This window comes from Planococcus citri, chromosome 4 (assembly GCF_950023065.1).
Source record: "Planococcus citri chromosome 4, ihPlaCitr1.1, whole genome shotgun sequence".
NCBI lineage: Eukaryota > Metazoa > Arthropoda > Insecta > Hemiptera > Pseudococcidae > Planococcus > Planococcus citri.
This window is the reverse complement of record NC_088680.1, coordinates 56982732-57003877: the sequence shown is the minus strand read 5'-3', so window position 1 is coordinate 57003877 and position 21146 is coordinate 56982732. Positions and strand designations below refer to the sequence as shown.

The window sequence follows — 21146 nt, the reverse complement described above, 5'->3', positions numbered from 1 at the left end:
CGGTCCAAGATGATCAATATGTACAGTATGGAACGGTGTATTCGGTTTCGGAATTGGATTGAGAAAACCTTCAGGTTTACCGGCCTTTCGCTTCGAAAACAGGCAGGCAATACAGCATTTGATGTAGTTCTCGACGTACTGCTTCATAGATGGAAACCAGTAGTAGTTGCATAAACGTTGCAAAGTTTTCTCGAGTCCAAAATGACCCATTTCGTCGTGAGCAGCTTTGACCACTTGCTGCCTCATACCATGTGGGACCACCCACAATAAACCACGTGCAGTGATGCGATAGACACGACCGTCTCGGAGTGCATAGTTCTTGTAGATTGATTTTTCAGCATCGGTTGTTGGAGGTTTCAGTAAAACAGATCGAATTTCCTTAATTCGATCATCGGTAAGTTGACCAGAGAGAACCCAATCAGCAACAGTGATTCTCATGATGGTTTCAGTCGGTACAGGATTACGACTTAATGCGTCAGCATGCTTCAATCGATTACCAGGTCGATATTTCACGGTGAAGGTATACTCCTGGAGTTGTAACCACCACCTGGCAATACGAGGTAATAGATCTTTCTTTTCGCTGGTAGCGCGAAGTGCGTTGCAATCGGTGATGACGGTGAAATTAATACCCAACAGGTAACAACGGAATTTCTTGAGGCTTTCTACAACAGCTAGAGTTTCCAACTCGTAAGAATGATATTTCGTTTCGGTATCGGAAGTCTGTCTGCTATAATAAGCTACTGGGTGTAGCCTACCTTGGTACATTTGGAGTAGAATACCACCAAGACCCAATGCACTTGCATCGGTATGAACTTCAGTTTCGGACACTGGATCATAGATGACCAATACTGGGCGCTCGACTAGCACCTGTTGTAATTTACGAAAAGCTTCCTCTTCAGCTTTTCCCCAGGACCATGGAACAGTTTTTCTCGTAAGATTGGTAAGAGGTTTAGCGATAGATGCGTAGTTTTGGACGAAGTGTCGGAAATACCCAGTTAAACCAATAAACTGGTGAATATTATGAGCGCTGGATGGAACAGGAAAGTCTTTAATTGCCTTGACCTTCTCTTGACCAGGTTTAATAGTTCCATTGTCGACTTCAAAACCCAAAAAGCTGACAGTTTTGGTAAGAAAATGACATTTCGCAAGGTTGAGAGTAAGACCTTCTTCTCTCAGGAGCTCAAGAATTTTATGGAGTGCAGCTAGGCATTCTTTGACAGTTTTCGCGTGCAATAAGATGTCATCTAGGTAAACAGCAGCAATATCACGTACGGATTTTAGAATTCGGCTCATCAGTCGCTGGAATGCGCGGGGTGCGTTGGTTAAGCCGAAAGGCATTCGGTTGAATTCAAATTCGCCGAAAGGTGTGACAAAGGCGGTATACTTCTTGGAATTTTCGGCGACACGAAATTGATAATAACCAGACTTCAGGTCTAAACTACAGAAAATGACAGCACCGGTTAATCGATCAAGTTGATCGTCGATTCGAGGTAGAGGGTAATTCTCCTTGACAGTCAGAGAATTCAATTTTCGATAATCGATACACATTCGTTGCTCATTGTTCTTCTTTCGGACCAGTAGACAGGGTGAGGAGTAATTCGAAGTTGATTCTCGAATGATGTCGTTCTTCAATAGGTCACCAACCAGGTTACGGAGTATTTCATGCTCGGAATTGGACATACGATACGGTCGATAGGTGAAAGGTACGTCATTGGTCAGCTCAATTTCCAGCTCAGCTGATTTGGAACAACCAATGGTAGAATTGTCAGAAGAAAAGCAGTCGCGAAATTCATTGAGTAGGTTAAGCAGTTCTTCACGTTCCTTTTCCGAAACTGGACCTACCTTAACGTCACTCAATTTGATTGGCGGCAGGTCGGTGATAGAAATTCGGGATACCTTTTCGATGTTTTCGTCGCTGTTTTCAACACATGGCCAACCACGTGCGACAATTTGACCTTGTTTGATCTTGATCGGATTCGTTGATAAGTTGATGAGAGGTAGGACGCTATGTTGCTCTTCACGGATACATAAAATGCTTCGAGGAACACAGCTCTCTTTACCCTCCTCAGCTCAGAGACTCGCTTCAATAAAGACGTCACCAGAGCCTGAGTCGGAGGTAATAGGTATGTTACCGACATGCTCGGGAGGTATAATCATCTCCTTAGCAGATCGCAACACAACCTTTCTCAAATCGGAAACACCTTCTATGGTCATCATTTCACCTTCCTCTTTGTGTAGGAAGCGCAGTACAGTTGAATCTTTCATCACAAGTAGATCAGGTAACTCAGTGAAATTTTGACCAATTAGAAGGGGTGTGTCTTGTTCACAGTCTCGAATTACATGGGCAGAAATTACAGCTGTTACGTCGTCAATACGAACTGTGAACGAGGTACTGCCCAGACTACTTGTTCTGCCACTGCCAAACCCTGCGAGTACAGTTTTATTCATCGAGTCTAACGGGAGTTGCAATCTCGTAACTTCCGAGATCTTGATAGTAGAACATGTACTACCGAAGTCAATAAATGCGACAGTATCAACTCCGTTGACAGAAATATGCTTGTAGTATTTATTCTTCAAGGCAGGGGTGGCGGCATGTTCAGTAGTTAGTCAGGCGACGGTAGGTGTGACAGATGGTTTTATTACATCATCTGTCTTACCTCCCTCGGTCTTCTTCTTGGTGAAACAGTTATCTTCGAGATGCCCATAGCGGTGACAGAAGCTACACTGCTTAAAATCGACCCTCTCTTTAGTACGAGTGGGTTTGCGTGTATCTTTTTCACCAGAAGACGAACGAGTAGATGGTGACGAGGTGCGAGGAGGCGGATTACGACATTGCCTAGCGTAATGACCTTTTCGTCCACATTTGTGGCAACGTAAAGGTTTATCGCTATCGGTTCGCTCTCGGCGCGAATCAGAGTGATGAATAGTCCGCGACCTTCCACGTCCACCATCACGCAAATTAATAAGAAAATCGAACAAATCTTGAGGTGTACGAGGTTTCGCAGCAGTAGCCGCATGCGCTACAGTATCGTCGTCGATACCACCTATGAGGCAATCGACGGCCTTTTTACCAGAAATCTCGCAAGCCGCCAAAAGACTCGATTTGGCGTAATAATAGCGAGTATACGTCTCATCCGACCTTTTCACACGAGCCAACATTGCATGAAGATTTTTATCGTGATTATCATGGCGAGGAAAAGCTTCGGTGAGGATATCCTTCCACTCGGACCAGGTATGCTGCAAAGAAGGTAACTCAGCATACCAATCAGCAGCGTAGCCTTTCAACTTGGCGAGTGCGTAATGCGTTGTTAGTGGGCTGGTCCATTTATTACCAGCCGCCAATTCGTCAACTTTCGATATCCATTTCGAAATCGACGCACCAGGTGAGGACGGACCAAACGGTGGAACCGAGTCACCATTTGGCATCATATTAACGTGAATTTCAGGGGCGACATTATTACTCGCCAAATTCGAGACAATACTTTTCATAGCAGTGCTGATATCAGCTAAAGTTGAACAGAGAGCGACATTCGATGAGGAGGCAGGGTCAGACGATCGGCGAGATCGGCGGGTAGTGCGGGGACTATCGTCTGGGTGCGACGAACGAGTACGTTTTGAACTCATCTCGTAGATTTACTACAAATTAATACACAAATATACGTCAGTACGTAATTACGTAAATAGTACCTGCATAAAAATAAATCACATCCATTCAAGCCAGCCAGAATCCGTTTCTATCCCACTTCTGAAATGTAAAAGAGATCGTTGAGTTGCTCGAAAACTAGTTCGAAAAATACCAATGCTAGAGAGAAAATACGAATCGCCGTCTAAGTCAGGAAATAGCCAATAGCGAATACAACTATGTATTAAATAATCGATATAAATAATGTCAGGAAAATATAAGCTAGCAATAATCGTCGTAAATATCTAATCAATAAAACTATCATCAAATAATCAATCAATTGAGGTTGTCAGGTCCGGAGTTCTGGCTTGGCTGGAACTTGGATGGAGTGATAATCGATCTGTAATTAAAATAATCGCTTTTGAGTACACACATGTACTACTCATCGATCAGGCAAACTCGTACATAATCGTACATAAATAACTCGTAAATATTCTCGTAAATACTCGTAAATAATACGTGATCAATAACTCGTAGATAACTCGTGAATATCGTAAACAATACATAATCAACTCGTGAGTACTTGTAGATAACTCAATCACTTCTAATAGACATTAAAGACCTCCGTCTCAGGTCTCGCCACCTCGGCGATGACCAACTATGGGGATGCTTCGGACCCGAGTACTATACTACCCGTGGTTCACCCATCAGTGTCAGCATAACGGAATGATCTGGCTCCAACCAAGATTTATCCGAGAGGCCACATCGTCGCCTGTATGGCTCGTCACACATACTGCCTAGTGGTACCTCCATGAGTCCCCCGCAGGGTCATGACTCACTGACAAGACGTACAATGCGCGTAATAAAATCTAACACTGTTCTGATCAATATTCACTTCCTCAATAAATAATATCTGGGTGCTTAAGGCACCAATAAATCATGCAAACACATAAAAACGGCCAATAATAAACAAGCATTCATGTATCGTAGTACTCAGTAAGATAAACTTACGTATTCACGTATTAATCGCAATATTCGACTCGTAATATATCCGTATCGGACTCGGACTCGTATTCGGACTCGTATTCGTATTCGTAGGTACTCGTATTCGTCAATATAACAGAACTGGAGCAGGTATATCTTCGGCGACGTGGTCCGGAGACAGCTACAGGCACAGGCACTTCACCACAGCACAAACTTTAACAGACTGAGATCTCTACACTCAGCCAAGCTCTTTGCTGGGTACAATTTTACTCACGAACGTGAGAACTTCCGCCTGTCTCCCACGGTCGCAAAGATAACCCCTCGAATACGCATCTCGATGCACTTGCATCGTAAAAATGAATTGCAACCACCTGGTCACTAGCTCGCGGATGCGACCAACACCCCATCAAGGTGTCAACACCTCCAAACGCGTCAAGATAACGCACCAAACCTTACGAGTACGAGAAATAAAATAAATATCTACTCGTCGCTAAAAGCGACTTCTTACAGTATTTGATCAATTTTTTGTATGTGTATTTTATTTTATTTTTTATTCTTTTTGGGAAATTGAGTTCATTAATAATTTATTATTTTTCACCATTGATGAGCTTCGAATTCGTGATGAGGTGAAAGTTCATTTTTTGTCAGAAGCTTTTTCCCATTTTCACGAGTATTTGAAGGAAATATGAAGATCAACTGGATTTAATAGTAACTTTGGAGATTTGATTTCTAGAAAAACAGTATGAACAATTAGCCAACAAAAAACGAGAAAAAATTCGCCATCCTCCTTTTCACTTTTACTTTTTCCAAAAATATGAAGAAATGAAACTTACTCGTTCATAACCAATTAACCAAATCGAATTATTCTTTTTTTCCCAGACCCCTCATCTAGTCAATTTGAACGAAGATCCTCTGATGTCCGAATGCTTGATTTATTACATCAAAGAAGGCGTTACCAAAGTCGGTTCCGGTAAAAATGTTCCTCAAGATATTACCCTCTGCGGTTCTCACATCTTACCCGAACACTGCGAATTTGAGAACACCGACGGAGTCATTACTCTAGTCCCTTTTAAAGATGCAACCTGCTACGTCAACGGTCAAGAAATCAAGTCACCGGTTGTGTTGAAAACCGGTTCCCGGGTCATTCTAGGAAAAAATCACGTTTTCCGTTTTACTCATCCTGAGCAAGCTCGAGTTAATCGTGAAAATATCAAGAATGCTCCTGAGAAATATATTTCCATCGAAGGTATTATTTTTTCAAATCAATTTAAAAAATGTTTTTTAAACAGTGTGAACAATTTGATTCTAATGTTGAACCTTTCGTTGCAGAAAAAGAAAAATGTTCACCAATCGGTACACCGAATAATGGAGAAACAGCGGATTGGAATTTCGCTCAAATTGAACTTCTTGAAAAACAAGGAATCGATCTAAAACTAGAAATGCAACAACGATTGAACGCACTCGAAACTCAATTTAGAAAAGAAAAAGAAACAGCTGATCAGATTTTCGAAGAACAACGCAAAGTGAGTTTAACAATTGATCTAAGAGAACCTTGAAATTGAATTCAAAACTACATAATGTTGTATTTTTATTGTTTTTGTAGAATTACGAAGCTAGAATAGACGCTTTACAGAAGCAAGTCGAAGAGCAAAGTATGACTATGTCTATGTACAGTTCTTATACTCCGGAAGATTTTAACAACGAGGAAGATATTTTTGGTAATTTTTCACCGGTCTTTTGGAAGTGGTTTATTCGATGTAAAATTTCACGATTATTTTTCTTCTTGTGCAGTTAATCCTTTGTTCGATGCTGCTTGCAATTGGACAGATAGAGAATGTGCTTTGGCAGCGTGGGCTTTCCGAAAATGGAAGTATCATCAGTTTACTTCGTTGAGAGATGATTTGTGGGGTAACGCGATCTTCTTGAAAGAAGCAAATGCTATATCAGTTGAGCTGAAGAAGAAGGTAATTTCTGAAAGATTTTGAATATTCTAAATTACATACTTGAACCATTTTTTTTTAATTTTAAATTTTTTTTCTATTTAACAGGTCCAGTTTCAATTTACCCTTTTGACGAACACTTTGTACAGTCCTCTACCAGCAGATTTCCTATCGGTAGCTCAAGACGACGACATCTACGACGAAGAACGCCCCTTCCCTAAAACCATCGTAGCGGTCGAAGTGCTCGACACGAAAAATGGCGCCACTCATTACTGGACGTTGGAAAAACTAAGGTAAAACTAGCTCCCTCGCCTGAGCCGCCATCCTTGCGAATTGTGCGAATAACATGTGTTGTAATCGTTAAAGAACTCGGTTGGAATTAATGCGGAATATTTATAACGAGGACTTAGATTGTTCCTCCACCCCCGAACAACTGATCAAAGAGGATTTCCTTCAATGTTTTACTAACAGCGCCTACCAACCGTCTTGTTTCCTTTCGCATCTATTGCCATCCAGGTGGGTTTCTCTCCCTCGGTGGTATTGTAGTATTTTTTTTAGTTACGAAGCTTTACCTTTTCATTTTCAATTTTTTCTTTTTCTGAAAGCACACAGTTTTTGAATCGCGTCAAAGCGTATGATTTTTTTAGCTTAGCATGCTTCATTTTTAGCTTCGAGGAATTTTTTTCGTTCGCTGTGACCAAGAGGGAGATTATACCCACCCCGATGAATATTGAATTTTCCTATCGCATGATCGCTTCCTGATGGCAATATTGGCTTACACCAAGGCCTTTAAGGCTTGTTTTATCCTTGCATTTGCTTACGTTTGTAATCCCATGGTCCCCATTTTTTTTTCACACTTTGAAACTGTATAGTATTTAATTCAATGTGTTTCCATCAGACAAAGATTGGAATTGATGCGTGAAATGTATCACAATGAAGCCGAATTATCGCCTACTTCGCCAGATTTTAATATCGAATCGTTGACCGGAGGTGATCCGTTTTACGATCGGTTCCCATGGTTTAGAATGATCGGAAGGTAACAATCGCAATTACCTTTATTTTTTTCTTAAGATCTATGTCTACAACGAGTGTATTTTTTCTAGATCTTTCGTGTACTTGAGCAACTTATTGTATCCAGTCCCGTTAATTCATAAAATCGCCATCGTTAACGAGAAAGGAGACGTAAAAGGATACCTACGTGTTGCTGTTCAGGCAGTTTCCGGTAATATTACAAAAATTGAACTCAATCATTACCAATATTGATGTGCATTACTCGATTTATTAAAATTGAAACGTTATAATTCCTCCAGCAGGGGACGAAGTTATCGATAATTCCAGCGGAGTACGACAATCGGCTAAAATTGTTTTCGACGATGATTTCCTATCTCCTGTCGTTCGAAATGCTAAGAAAGCTCCGGGTCGAGTTTTTGACGATCGTATTATCGAAGGACAGCACGAAAAACAAGAAGGTAGGATTCGTCTAGTAAAGTTTTTTCCCTACGAATATCTAGTTAGTTGGTAGTTGATTGATTCGGATGATAATTTTGTGTAGAAATTGAAGGCGATGGTGATAGCGGACGTGGTGATAGTAATGCGTCTTGTAATTCAGATTCCAAAGAAGAAGAATTTCCGGACCATTTAATGATTGATAAAGAATTTACCTTCAGAGTAACTATTTTACAAGCGTTGGATATACCTTCTGAATATGCGGATGTGTTTTGCCAATTCAAGTAAGTCTAGATGGATTGTTTACCTATTTTGTTGGAGTGTTTTAAATGTGAGGTTAGTCTATCAGAAAAATAAGGAACCATTTTGGAAAATTCGTATTTTTATAGCCAGATTTAATTCTCTAAATTCTGAAATTTGTTTTTTGTCGTCGAAACATTATGAGGAAAATTTGTAGCAAAATTTCTAAAATATTACATTTTGACATTCGCTTTGAATTTTTCAAAATTTTTTTGGATGTGAATCCAGAAATTGAATGGAGGAAAAAAATTGTATTTTTTATGTGCTTTTTCGTGTTTTTTTAATCAATATTCAGTTATTTCAACCCAAAATGTGTCAAATTTTTTTTTTTTTTTCAGAAATGAATAAAAATAAATTCGACTCCTCCGATTTTTACTCATCTTTCGCTCCTTAAAAAGGAAAGAGAATGAATTCGATCTGAAGTGATTTGATAACATTTTACAAAAAAAAAAATCACTTTTTCATTAAAAATTACAAAAAAAGTAATGTGTTAAAAAGTCTAGCTTTTTTCGTCAAAGTGCTAATAGATCTCAATTTTTCACCAAAAATTTCTGAAAATACGAGTTTTTTCTGCAAAAAATTCTACAAAATTCAAAAATTGCTCTAAAGTGTTGCTTTTTTGCCAGAATTGTCAAAAAAAATGCTCACTTTTATGTCGTAAAATTGCTCAAAAGTCTTTTAGAAATGTTCTGGCTCTTATGTAATTTTTTTCCAACACTAAATAACGTTTCGAGGGAGTTTATTCATTTTTTATTTTTCAAAAGCTTTTTTATATGAAAACAGTTTGATCAACTTTTTTTGAAATGTTGGATACTTTTTAAACATAATTTTTTTTTTTCTCTGTAAAATAGTCAATCAATTCAATGTTTTGAACACCAAACACCAAAATAATTTACTTGTCTCCCCCTCCCCTTCCTTGAATAATCGAAAATTCTCAATTTGGAAAATTATCCAGTTCTTTCCTCAATTTTGACAGAATCTCTGATTTTTCAATTTTTTTTTCACTTAGGAAAAAGGTGTGGTAAAAAACATAAATTTTCTTTTTTTTCTTCAAATTTTAAAAAGCTCATTTTTTAGAATTTTAAAAAGTATGTTTAAAAGGTAATTTTTCGGACATCTGGGCCTCTTCCTTCCTTCCCTCCTTAAACAAAGTATAGGAAAAAATAAATCGAGAGATTTTTTGTTGAAAATTTCCAAAAATTTCATTTGTAATTCATGGTTTTGAACTTTTGAGTTTCTGCTGGAAATGGTTACCACGTTCATTAAAACCTAAACCTCGTCTGGTTTTAAATAAGTCTGGCAGTCCAATTGACGCGTATCTGTTTAGCCTTAAATCCGAATCGATGTATAATTTTTTGTTTTTTTCAACAGCTTTTTGCATCGTCATGATGAAGCTTTCTCAACAGAACCGTTGAAAAATACAGGAAACGGAGCTCCATTAGGATTTTATCACGTGCAAAATGTTCGTATTTTTTTACCTGTTTCGAGATGAAAAAATAATCGCTTCGAATATTAATTTTCTGAATTTTTATACAGATTACAGTTTCGGTGAATCGATCATTCATCGAGTACATTAAATGCCAACCAATCATGTTCGAAGTATTTGGTCACTATCAACAGCATCCACTGCATAGAGATTCGAAGCAAGAAAGCACCTTGTAAGTTCCTCAATTTGACACGCGAATTTTGATCTCTTGAAGTTCATTTATTAACGAGTATTGTTTTTACAGCGTTAGACAACCACCTAAAAGAATGTTACCGCCATCTATACCAATCAGTCAACCAGTTCGATCGCCCAAATTTGGCCTACTACCTTCTCCCTGCACTTCGCAAGTTTATGCCAAATACGACGTTTTGGTTTGGTTCGAAATTTGCGAACTAGGTAATGAATAATAATTTTGTCAATTTCATGCTTAGATTGTTCAACCTGGTTGAAGATTTTACATAATTGGAAATGTTTCAATTTTGTAGGACAAAATGGCGAATATGTGCCTTGCGTTGTGGATCATAGCGACGAATTACCTTGTCGAGGATTATTCTTACTTCATCAAGGTATCCAAAGACGTATCCGAGTTACTATCGTACACGAACATACCACCGAATTACAGTGGAAAGATATTCGCGAACTAGTAGTCGGTTAGTATTTGTGTTTAAATCATTACGCAGAGTTTATAAATTGAAAAACTATTTTTATTATTAAAAAATACGATATTTTATAGGACGTATTAGAAACACTCCGGAATCAGAAGACGACGAAGATACGGACGGGTCCGTTTTATCTCTCGGATTATTCCCAGGCGAGTACCTCGAAATACCGGGAGATGATCGGAGCATGTTCCGTTTCGAAGCAGCGTGGGATAGCTCGTTGCATAATTCACCTCTTCTCAATCGTATTTCTGCCAACGGAGAACAAATCTTTATTACGATTTCGGCATATTTAGAAGTATGCACCTAATCTATTAGGATTTTATCCATCATTAATTATTTCACGTTTAATTTGAAACGATTCCTATTTTGTCTGAATAGTTGGCGAATTGCGGAAGACCAGCCATAATAACCAAAGATCTCAGCATGGTGGTTTACGGCAGAGATGCCAGAACCGGACCTCGTTCGCTTAAACACCTCTTCTCCGGTAATTATCGTAACATGGAAGCTAATCGTCTGTCCGGAGTGTACGAACTTGTATTGAAGAGAGCATCCGAAGCAGGTAGTCCAGGTAGTTAGTGCAACGAATTCGCTATGCTAGCTTTTTTTCTGAGATATTGTATACTATTCGAGTATAATGACGTCGTCGAGGGTGTGTTTCCAATGAGCGTCGACGTTGTTAGATATTGTTTTACACGCTTTGTAGATCAACCATATACATACCTAGGGTTCATTTTTACATATTTTTTCGTACGTTTTCAACGTATATTTCGACAAATATCCAGATCAAGGGTAACGATCAAGGTTCTAATTCCGATCACACATCAATATACATCGCAATGTACTCGTATTAGTCGCATAACCAGACCATGGGAGATATAGCTGTGGGAAAAACCTAGCTGGGGTTCGGTAAATTTGATTCTTGGCTCGAATTTTGAAATCAAATCTACGAAAGTGGATCATTCATGCGAATTAGTTTGAAAATCCGAGTCAATAATCAGTTCTTCGTGATCCCTGGTTGTTTTTCTCACTTCATAGATCTCGTAGATTGAATTCATACGGCGACTAGTTGATTGCATTTTTTTCCACGCGCGTATGGAAAAATTATGCTTGTATGCTGAAGGCTAAATGTGTTGAATTTTTATTTGTTTATTTTTTTCTCTGTTTTTATGTGGTTTGATTTTAAATAAAAGCATAGAAATCGTTCGTTGGAATATTAGAACGATGTAAATAGATCCATTATTTTCTTCCTGATCGTTTCAGATTTCCCGTAAAATTATCATCATTGTACTATTTACCTCTGAAATATATTTTTTCAACGTAATTTTCAAAAAAAATAAGTAATACGTCACATCTGTACCGATCTTTATTGTACATTTTCACCTAATTCCGTTTCTCTATCTGAATGCTCCGCAATTTCACTTCTTCCTCGTCGATAAGCATGTGTTTTTTATTAATCAAACTTTACAATTTTTTTTTCAAATTATTGCAGGAGTTCAAAGGAGACAACGTAGAGTGCTCGATACGAGCTCGACGTATGTTCGAGGCGAAGAAAATCTTCACGGTTGGAGACCTCGTGGAGATAGTCTAATATTCGATCATCAATGGGAACTGGAAAAATTGACTCGTCTCGAAGAAGTAGAAAAAGTACGACACATGTTATTGCTTCGAGAACGTCTCGGTTTAGATAAAACTACAATCAGTAAATCAGAGAAAGTAAGTAAAAGAGACGACGAAATTTTAATGATACAATGAGCCATTAAAAATTTTAAAAATTCGTCGCGATTTATAGGAAGTTTGCAACATGGTGGCCAAAGCAGCCATCGATGGACGAAGTGGTATTTTAACGTTGAGAACTGCTGCAAATCCTGTCGATCCTAAAGTATACGAACCTTGGGAAATGACCGAAAGAGAACGAGACTTGACTACGAAATGTGTTAAACTTATTCAAGGACGAATACCTGCTAAAGTGAGTTTTATTCTGAGATGATTTTTCTTGCCTAATAATCTGAAGAATACCCTAAAAAATATTTTATTTTTCAAACAGGAATTCCGTAAACCAAACGATGCATCTCCGATGGACGATGCTCAAGAAATGAATACTAGTTTATTAACCGTCAGTAGCCATTCGTCGAATCAAGAGTAAGTGGTTGTTCCCTCGAACGAATATTTTCTAAACTATAATAAGTGATTTAATAACGCGAATTTTGTTACAGTTTAATTTCACCCGATAAAGATAAATTATTCTGCGGAAATATGTCCGATTCGTTTTATTACGGTCAAGATCCGACTACTTCGTCGGCCTTGAAATCTGCCCCAGAACAAGAAGAACTCGTGTTGTATATTCCAGAAATAGAAGAAATTCGAATTAGCCCTATTGTAGCTCGTAAAGGATTCTTGAATGTTTTAGAACAGAAATTAAACGGATGGAAAAAACGTTGGGTGGTAAGTGTTTTTTTGTGTGTAGGTAGACTAGTCGTGTAAAAATAATATACTAGCTGGAGTGTTCATTTTTAGGTTGTTCGACGCCCTTATGTATTTATATTCAGAGAAGAAAAGGATCCCGTTGAAAGAGCTTTAATTAATTTAACTACTGCTCAAGTTGATTACTCGGAACATCAACTGGAGATGGTTAAAGTACCGAATTCATTTAGGTAGGTGAAGGTTTTCTTTTCGAGTGATGATCAAATACTACTGAATGTTTCAAATTTCTGCATTCTTTAATGGTTTTTAAATTTTTTTTTCTTGCAGTGTTGTAACCAAACATCGCGGATATCTTATGCAGACTCTTAGTGATAAAGAAGTACACGAATGGTTGTACGCGATTAATCCTCTACTTGCTGGACAAATCAGGTAACTTGAGTTTCATTACAAACCATTTCATGCAAAAAAAATTGTTTGGGATGTGGCGAAAAATATCTCAATCCTTTGTTGGTAGAATTGGCCTCAGTTGATAAAAATTCGTACTGTGCTAAAAATTTGTAAAATTGAATTTTATCAGTTGAAAAATTGAGTCAACATTTGATCTCTTTTTTTTTCATTTTTTATTAATTTTTCTTCATTTTTTATAGCATTTGTAATCATTTAAATTTATTTCGAACAATTTTGAAAACTGTTTTGTAATTTTTTCAAATTCTTCGGTTTTTTAAATGTTTTGGCAGTTGAAATATTATTTTATTTATTTATTTCAGATCTAAACTATCACGACGTGTTCCTACATCACCAGCTCCTCTACAAGCACCGCCTTCATTTATAGAGGAACCTGTTGTCGAAACAACTACGGATAAATAAACCAGCTTGGGCTTTTTTTAAAATTCAAATCTAAACCAAAAACAAAAAAAAACATTATTTTTAGGAGCTTCGCATAAACAACAACTTATTAGCCGTTACTTGTTACCGACATTTTTATTTATTTATTTTTGGAGTATTAACGATGATAATACTTATATGAATTTGTACCGTTATATATTTTAGTTTTCAGCTTGTTTTTGTTTCTTTTATTGATTTTTATTTTTGATTGTTATTTAAATTGTGATCTTTTAAGCATTATTTTCATTTTATTTTATTTTTCTATCACATTGTTTCTTTTCCTACACTGTTCTTTGTTCAGCTGCGAGTATTTTGTAAATTTATTAAGAAAACGATATTGTATATTTTCCGTCCTCGATATTGGAAAAACAACGAGTAGAGAACGATCGTCACTTTTAGTTAACCTTTCAACTAAAATACGTTTACAAAATACTCTCATTTATTATATTTTATTAATCAATTGTGATTATTCAAAACTGATTGATTGCGGTTAAAATATGTACCTACCTATTTGAAAATTTTTCTTTATATTTTTTCCTTTTTTGTTTTTGTCTAATTTAAGCAATAATACTCGTCGCAAATACTACAACGTATTTAACCATATATTTATAAAAGAAAAAAATGTCTATTAAATTATGGTTGTTGATAAGGAATTCTATATAAAAGAGTGTTGTAGGTTGTATGAATTTTAAAACAAATAATAAATCTCCCAAGCCCCCAGTTACATACCTATGCGAATATTTTTTGAAAAATACATACAGTTCAAGGTTGTGTATTAAACAGTTTTCCATAGAGTAAACGCATTTTTAACCTTCCACCTTTATTAGATTTAAGCCTATAAAGATTTTACTTAAATGTTACTCGAAACATTCCATTTGAAGGAATTTTTTTTTATTTTAATTTTTAAAACTTCGCGATCTGTACCTTTTACCTATCAACCACATCCGTACAATCAACCCTCGGATTTTATTTTCTCCGAATGAGAGGTTATATTACGTTTTAATCAAAATTGTTATCGACATCTGTTTTTTTTTTAAAAAAAGGATCATTTGTGCAAAATTGACTATAATTTTTTTTTTTTAGTTTACCTTGAAAAAAAAGAGTTCCTTTTTGAAATGATCCTTTTTTTCTTTTTTCGTGTATCTTCTAGTCATTTAATTTTTTTTTGTGTGTGTTTATGTGTGGTAATATGTATACATCTTTTTTTTCTTTTTTTTTTTTTTTGATGGCAAATATTCAAAATTTAGAAATTTTTTTACCTATTTGTTTTATACCAAAAAATCACAGTCTTGTTACGAATGTGTAATTTTTTGTAATCGTGCGACTTATGTAGGTACCTACTTAGAAGCACGTGTATTTTATTTATGTAAAATATTATGTTGTTTACGTATTATTGTAACGAGGTTATCGTTAATGTGAAGCAAATTAAATAAATGCTTTATGTTTGCTGAAAATATTGTAAACAAAGTGCCCATTTTTATTTTCGATGCATGTATGTGTATTTTTTCGTTAACATGTTATCAAAATTTTTAAAATTAAACCACCTCATATTCGCTGTGAAATGATTTTTTCATTTTGTATTTGTTTAATGTTACTTTCTACCATTTCTCAGCTACCTACCACAATACTACTCGTACATATTTTATTGGAGTAGAGTATCTGCGAATAAAATAATATTTGCTGTAGATATTGTAAGTATTGGGTCATTCCACGTCAATTGGACCAAGAAGTGGTAGGTGGGTTCGGCGATTTTTTTGAAATTTTTCCTGTGGAAAGACCTTTCGAAGGGATGACCAATGGCGCAAATCGCAGCCCTCTAGCCCATTTTTAAAGGCAGCCAGGGGGTGTCAAAGTTTTCAGTGAACCTAAAATATCATCCATTTCAGCAGTGGATTACTCGATAACTTCGATACCTACCAAAATGGAACTTTTTCCCATAGTTAGAGGTTTTGAAAATCTTTTTGGTGATATCATAAAAATCAGTGTTGCCACTTTTTTTCGTGCAAAAAATTAGCTGAAAAAGTTTCAAAACGTAGTTTTCATATCGTTTCGACTCTCAAAAATTCTGAAAAAAAATATATCAGGGACAACTGTTCATGCTGAACAACATATTAAAAAATTGGGATGATAACTTGTCGCAAAGTCGATTTAAAAAAATTTAAAGTTTGCGAAAAAAAATGCGATTTTTTGATTTAAAACATGAAAAAGAGTTTTGATTGGTAAAGTTGACCCATTTGACCACTATTTTTACGTATCCGTTGAAAAAGTTGAAAACCACGTTTTACTGAATATAATGAACTCATCACAAAAAAATCAAAATTCGAAAAAATAAACAAATTTTAATTTTTTTGCTGTGAGTGTGATTTTTATCAAATTTTTCATGAAATACGTCAGAAAGAGGTCAAAATAAGACAACTGAATAAATTTAAACTTTTTTTGATGTTTGAAATTGAAAATTGAATTTTTTCGAATTTTGATTTTTTTGTGAGGAGTTCATTTCATCGAGTGAAAGGGTTTTTTCAACTTTTTCAACAGATACGTAAAAATAGGGGTCAAATGGGTCAATTTTACCTATCAAAACTTGTTTTCATGTTTTAAATAAAAAAATCGCATTTTTTCGCAAACTTTAAATTCTATTAAATCGACTTTGCGCCAAGTTACCATCCCAATTTTTTAACATGTTGTTCAGCATAAAAAGTTGTCCATAATATATTTTTTTCAGAATTTTTGAGAGTCGGAACGATATAAAAACTACGTTTTGAAACTTTTTCAGCTAATTTTTTGTACGAAAAAAAGTGGCAACACTGATTTTTATGATATCACCAAAAAACCTTTTAAAACCCCTAACTATCGGAAAAAGTTCCATTTTGATAGGTATCGCGGTTATCGAGTAATCCACTGCTGAAATGGATGGTATTTTAGGATCACTGAAAACTTTGACACCCCCTGGCTGCCGTTAAAAATGGGCTAGAGGGCTGCGATTTGCGCCATTGGTCATCCCTTCGGAAGGTCTTTCCACAGGAAAAATTTCAAAAAAATCGTCGAACCCACCTACCACTTCTTGGTCCAATTGACATGGAATGACCCTATTGTTAGAAAAACGGTTTGCAGATGGAAGAGTTGAACTTTTTTTCAGTTTGAAAATTTTAGATATCAATCATGATGAGATTTTTCTTTCATTTTCAATATCTGCTTTTAAATTTTTGAATAGCTGGAGTTGAAGTTGAAATAATACAAGTTGTTTTTTAAATTTATTTCTTCTTGAATGAGTCGAATGTGCTAAAGATATCGACTATTGGCTATGGGTAACAGCATAGATGCTTAGATAGGTAACTATGCTGAGACCTTTTTGATTCGAAGTCAAATTTCTACAACTTTGAAAGTTTTTTTTCGTTAGGTAATTGATAACAAAATCCAGAATCCATTTTCAGAATCTACTCAGGAGTAAATTCAAATCGTCATAAAAACGGAAGTATATCTATTATTGATCAGCTGTTTATTATAAACGTTTGTAGGCAGAGGGGAGAAGAGATAATCTTGCCCAGACGAGTTTGAGTATTTGCCTTTCCCTTTGGTTTCGGTCTATTATGCCATACCTACAAATATATGTAAGAAGTTATAACGCCTCTTACTCTTACATTATAGTTTAAGTTGAATTTCAATTCACTCATTATCAGTTTGACACGAATTCATTTTAATCAGTTTCAAATATTTATACCTACATAGCTATTTTGGTGAAATGGATCGGGTTAAATGTGCTTATGAAAACTTGGACACCGAATCGGAGCAACTTTTAAATGAAAATTATACGATTCAGTTCAGAAAAAATAATATAAAATGCGAAGGTTTTTTCTTACCATTTTCATTCAAAAAATTTGCAGAAGCGATTAGAAAAATGGAAGTCCGAGATGATGATATTTGGGTGTGCAGTTTTCCAAAAGCGGGTAAGTTTTCAAACTTGATGTTGTTTTGTTTCTGTTGTTTTTTTTTTTGAGAATCATGCTTTTCTTACGTATAAAATTGTCATGCTCTTAACATGTTAAAATGAAATAATTTGTTTTAATTGTTCGATGCAGGAACAACTTGGGTACAAGAAATGGTCTGGTGCTTGGCGAATGGAAAACACCACGAAGATATTAGAAAACCCATCAATGATCGATTCCAATTCTTAGAGTTCGTAAATTTTTTATTTTTCAGTACCTACCTACATACCTACGACAAAATAACAAATTTAAGTTCGTAATTCGTAAAATAGAAACTTGATGCCAGCTTTGGAAATTGAATAATTTTTTAAAAATTTTACTTACCTACCTACATATGTAAAAAATAAGAAAAAAATCTAAATTTTACTTGAAAAGACATCAAAATTTGTTCACAAAAAATCATGTGTTTTTTTTTTACAAATTGTGATAGCACCCAATTTGAGAAGTAGCCTACACTGACAGTGGTCACCAAAATGCTAAATTTCCTACTATTTGACCAAATTCAACTTGAAAAAAATGACTGAAATTATAACAATTTTTGTTTCATTGAGGTGCTCTGGAGCGAGAAAAATACAGTAACTAGGTATTTACTGAAAAAAGTGCTAAAAAAAATTGAAAATATTGATTCAGAAGTTGGGCAATTATCTTCCTTTTACTGTTTAGTGTTTACACCTTTGGTTACATTTTTTAGTTAGAACTAAGCAAGCAACTACCTGCCTGCATACCTTGAATTTTTATTTTTTTTCACATATGCGCAGATTCTCCGCTATACTTGATTTTACCACAGTTAAAGGGCTTCCAGAAAATTCGATAGGAGATATCGAGAAACTAGCTTCTCCTCGATACATAAAAACTCATCTACCATTCAATCTGCTTCCAGAAAAATTACAGAATTTTTCAACCAACGCCAAAGTGAGAGATTAAAATTATACGAGTAGGTAGGTAGGTACCTAATGAATGAAAGTTTTTACAAAAAATGAGCACAAGTTTTAGGTCATTCATGTAATGAGGAACTCAAGAGATACGTTGATTTCATATTATCATCATCACAAATTATTCCATGACTACAAAGGATCTTTTCCTCAATTTGTGGAGCTGTTTTTCAAAGGATTAGGTAGGTATTGGTTATGTACCTACTTGTATAGAAGATTTTAATTTTTATTCTAATTCAGATTGATTTTGCACGTAGGTAGGTATTCATGGTCAGATGATATTTTGTTGAATATTAGGAAGGGATGAGACAAAAATGTTTGTAGTTTAAAATATTGTACACACCTATATTCATTATTGATTCAAATTTCATTTTTTTTTTTTTTTTTTAGTATATTACGGACCGTTTCCAGTTCATTTGAAAGGATATTTAGCGCTTGAAAAAAATCCGAAAATATTATTCCTAAAATACGAAGAAATGCAAAAAGTAATGCCAATGCCATCAGTTCCCATCATCGTCCTAATAGTTACCTAACTCATTGTTCATTATCCAACGAAAATTCTTTTTTTTTTTTAATTTTCTCGCAGGATTTGAAATCAGTAATCCGTAAAACGTCAAATTTCATCGACAAAAGCATAAGTGAAAGTGAAACGGAAACATTACTCGATCACTTATCGTTTTCTAGCATGAAAAATAATCCAGCTGTGAATTATACCAAAAACTTGGAAGAAAGAAAACAACTGAAGTTGGTTGACGACACCGCTTGTGACTTCCAGTGGATATTGTTTTCAGGTGGAGTAGTAAAACAAAAACAAATATTGACTTGCAGGGGTGCAAGTGGAAATATCCTTGCTTGTGTCTATGCCTCTGGTACAGGCACTGTGAAGACTAATTTTAATGGTGAATGCTATTAACATTACGTGACCCATCTGCTGAGCGATACCGCACCATATTTTGGAAATTTTTTTTTAGTTTTTTTAGCTCATCGAATATAGTTTTTCTTGAGCTTTCGAATAGTGAAAAGAGATTGAAAAAAAGTTTCCAACTGTCGGAGAAATGATTTTTAAAACATTTCAGCTTTTACCATATAAGCAATAAAATTAAAAAGCCAAGAAAAATGTAATTAAAAGTTTAGAAAAAGGGGGGGGGGTTTGAGAATTTTGAGAAACTAATAGGCTTACTATTTCCTATCACGTTTATTTAGATTTTTACATCGTTTTCCAGAGTTTATAATTCTGCATATGCAAAATAGAAACCATACCATATGTCGTATACCTACCTAATACGTATACAGGGTGCCCAGAAATATCGAGTACCCCTAAGAAAGTTTTTCATTAAAAATATAGGTTGGCAACGTGAAATAGATGCATATGATTGGTGGAATGTTATCTCTCCAGTTCAACAACCAATCATGTGCTATCATTATTATCATTCACTATGACCAACCAAAGTATTTTAGTAGAAAACTTTTTTAGGGGTAAGTACTCGATATTTCTGGGCACCCTGTACAGTATACATACCTACCTAGTTATCGCCTTTTCGCCGACTAATGGTATGAGTTACAAAAACGTGGTTTGGAGGAAGAAGGGAGTGCATTTTGAAGTCTGGCCATCAGTATCATTGGAAAGTTTGGGGTATGAAGTACACAAAACTATCAAAAAAATATATTATACCTAATTACCTACCTATATAAATATTGTTTGCCATTTTTTCGGAAATTGTACAGTATTGAATTTGCATTAACCCTACGGCAGATTCCATCCAAGTTGGACCAACCACAGATATTGCTCCTGTAAAATAACACGTTCATTGATTACATCAATTGTTAGGTAAAAAGCAAAAAGCAAAAGCTGTCAAAAATCAGTATTTCCTGGGGTAAGTATAAAAAACAAGAAGTTTATTCTTTGCTTCAAAATTTTAAAATTTGAATGATGATTTTTTTAAAAAATTCAAAAAAAGCAAATGAGACCGAGTGAGGCGAGGCCAAAAGCTTTAAAAATTTATGTTTTGAGAAGTAAAAAAAAAGTTTCTTTTTGTGCAGAGAGTAATTAATTTTTCTGATTCAAACATTGAATATTAATTTCCTGAATTTGAACAATACCTAAGTTTTTTATTTGGAAGACAAAATTTTGACGTATTTTTTTCAAAATTCTGTAAAAGGAGAAAATAATGTGGTGGTTTGAGGTTTTTTCGATTGAAAAATGTTTGAAAAATCAAAATCAAAATTTTACCAAAATGTTGGCAAAATTTCATCAAAATAATAAAATTTTCCAATTTTGGTAATCAATTTTTCATCTTTTTAGAAAAATTTCACCAGTGTCGCAAAATTTGCAAATTTTAAACAAAATACGATAATTTTTTTGAAAAAAATTGTCAACTTTTCGACGAATTTATGGGAGGAGAGGAGGAGGGGTGAGACGCCGTCCCACACGTTCCATAGTTTCGTCTCCGATGATATTGTACATGGGTTATATTACTGTATTTTA

General features: G+C 35.4%; 2 protein-coding genes across 5 annotated transcripts in view; both read left to right on the top strand.

The window, feature by feature from the left end:
• unc-104 (kinesin family member unc-104) overlaps positions 1-15308 on the top strand; it is a 33282-nt gene extending 17974 nt beyond the window's left edge. For 2 of the 4 annotated variants that reach the window (XM_065363184.1, XM_065363182.1), the window contains 23 exons: positions 5486-5852; positions 5936-6129; positions 6210-6324; positions 6398-6570; positions 6655-6839; positions 6913-7062; positions 7445-7582; positions 7650-7768; positions 7857-8015; positions 8099-8276; positions 9664-9754; positions 9829-9950; positions 10023-10174; positions 10264-10428; positions 10512-10735; positions 10819-11008; positions 11930-12153; positions 12230-12406; positions 12485-12579; positions 12654-12882; positions 12955-13091; positions 13189-13290; positions 13629-15308. In XM_065363184.1, the coding sequence (XP_065219256.1) occupies positions 5486-5852; positions 5936-6129; positions 6210-6324; positions 6398-6570; positions 6655-6839; positions 6913-7062; positions 7445-7582; positions 7650-7768; positions 7857-8015; positions 8099-8276; positions 9664-9754; positions 9829-9950; positions 10023-10174; positions 10264-10428; positions 10512-10735; positions 10819-11008; positions 11930-12153; positions 12230-12406; positions 12485-12579; positions 12654-12882; positions 12955-13091; positions 13189-13290; positions 13629-13728 (3786 nt within the window). In that variant the 3' untranslated portion in view covers positions 13729-15308. The remainder of the gene's footprint in view (positions 1-5485; positions 5853-5935; positions 6130-6209; positions 6325-6397; positions 6571-6654; positions 6840-6912; positions 7063-7444; positions 7583-7649; positions 7769-7856; positions 8016-8098; positions 8277-9663; positions 9755-9828; positions 9951-10022; positions 10175-10263; positions 10429-10511; positions 10736-10818; positions 11009-11929; positions 12154-12229; positions 12407-12484; positions 12580-12653; positions 12883-12954; positions 13092-13188; positions 13291-13628) is intronic. The other 2 variants (XM_065363185.1, XM_065363183.1) reach the window with 2 other exon arrangements.
• A 2052-nt stretch (positions 15309-17360) lies between these two features.
• On the top strand, positions 17361-20695 carry LOC135843043 (luciferin sulfotransferase-like). The gene is made up of 6 exons (XM_065360777.1): positions 17361-17690; positions 17823-17919; positions 18488-18641; positions 18723-18843; positions 19052-19146; positions 19248-20695. The coding sequence occupies exons 1-6, from the start codon at positions 17486-17488 to the stop codon at positions 19572-19574; spliced, it is 999 nt and encodes a 332-aa protein (XP_065216849.1). The 5' UTR covers positions 17361-17485; the 3' UTR covers positions 19575-20695.
• Positions 20696-21146: the final 451 nt, after the last annotated feature.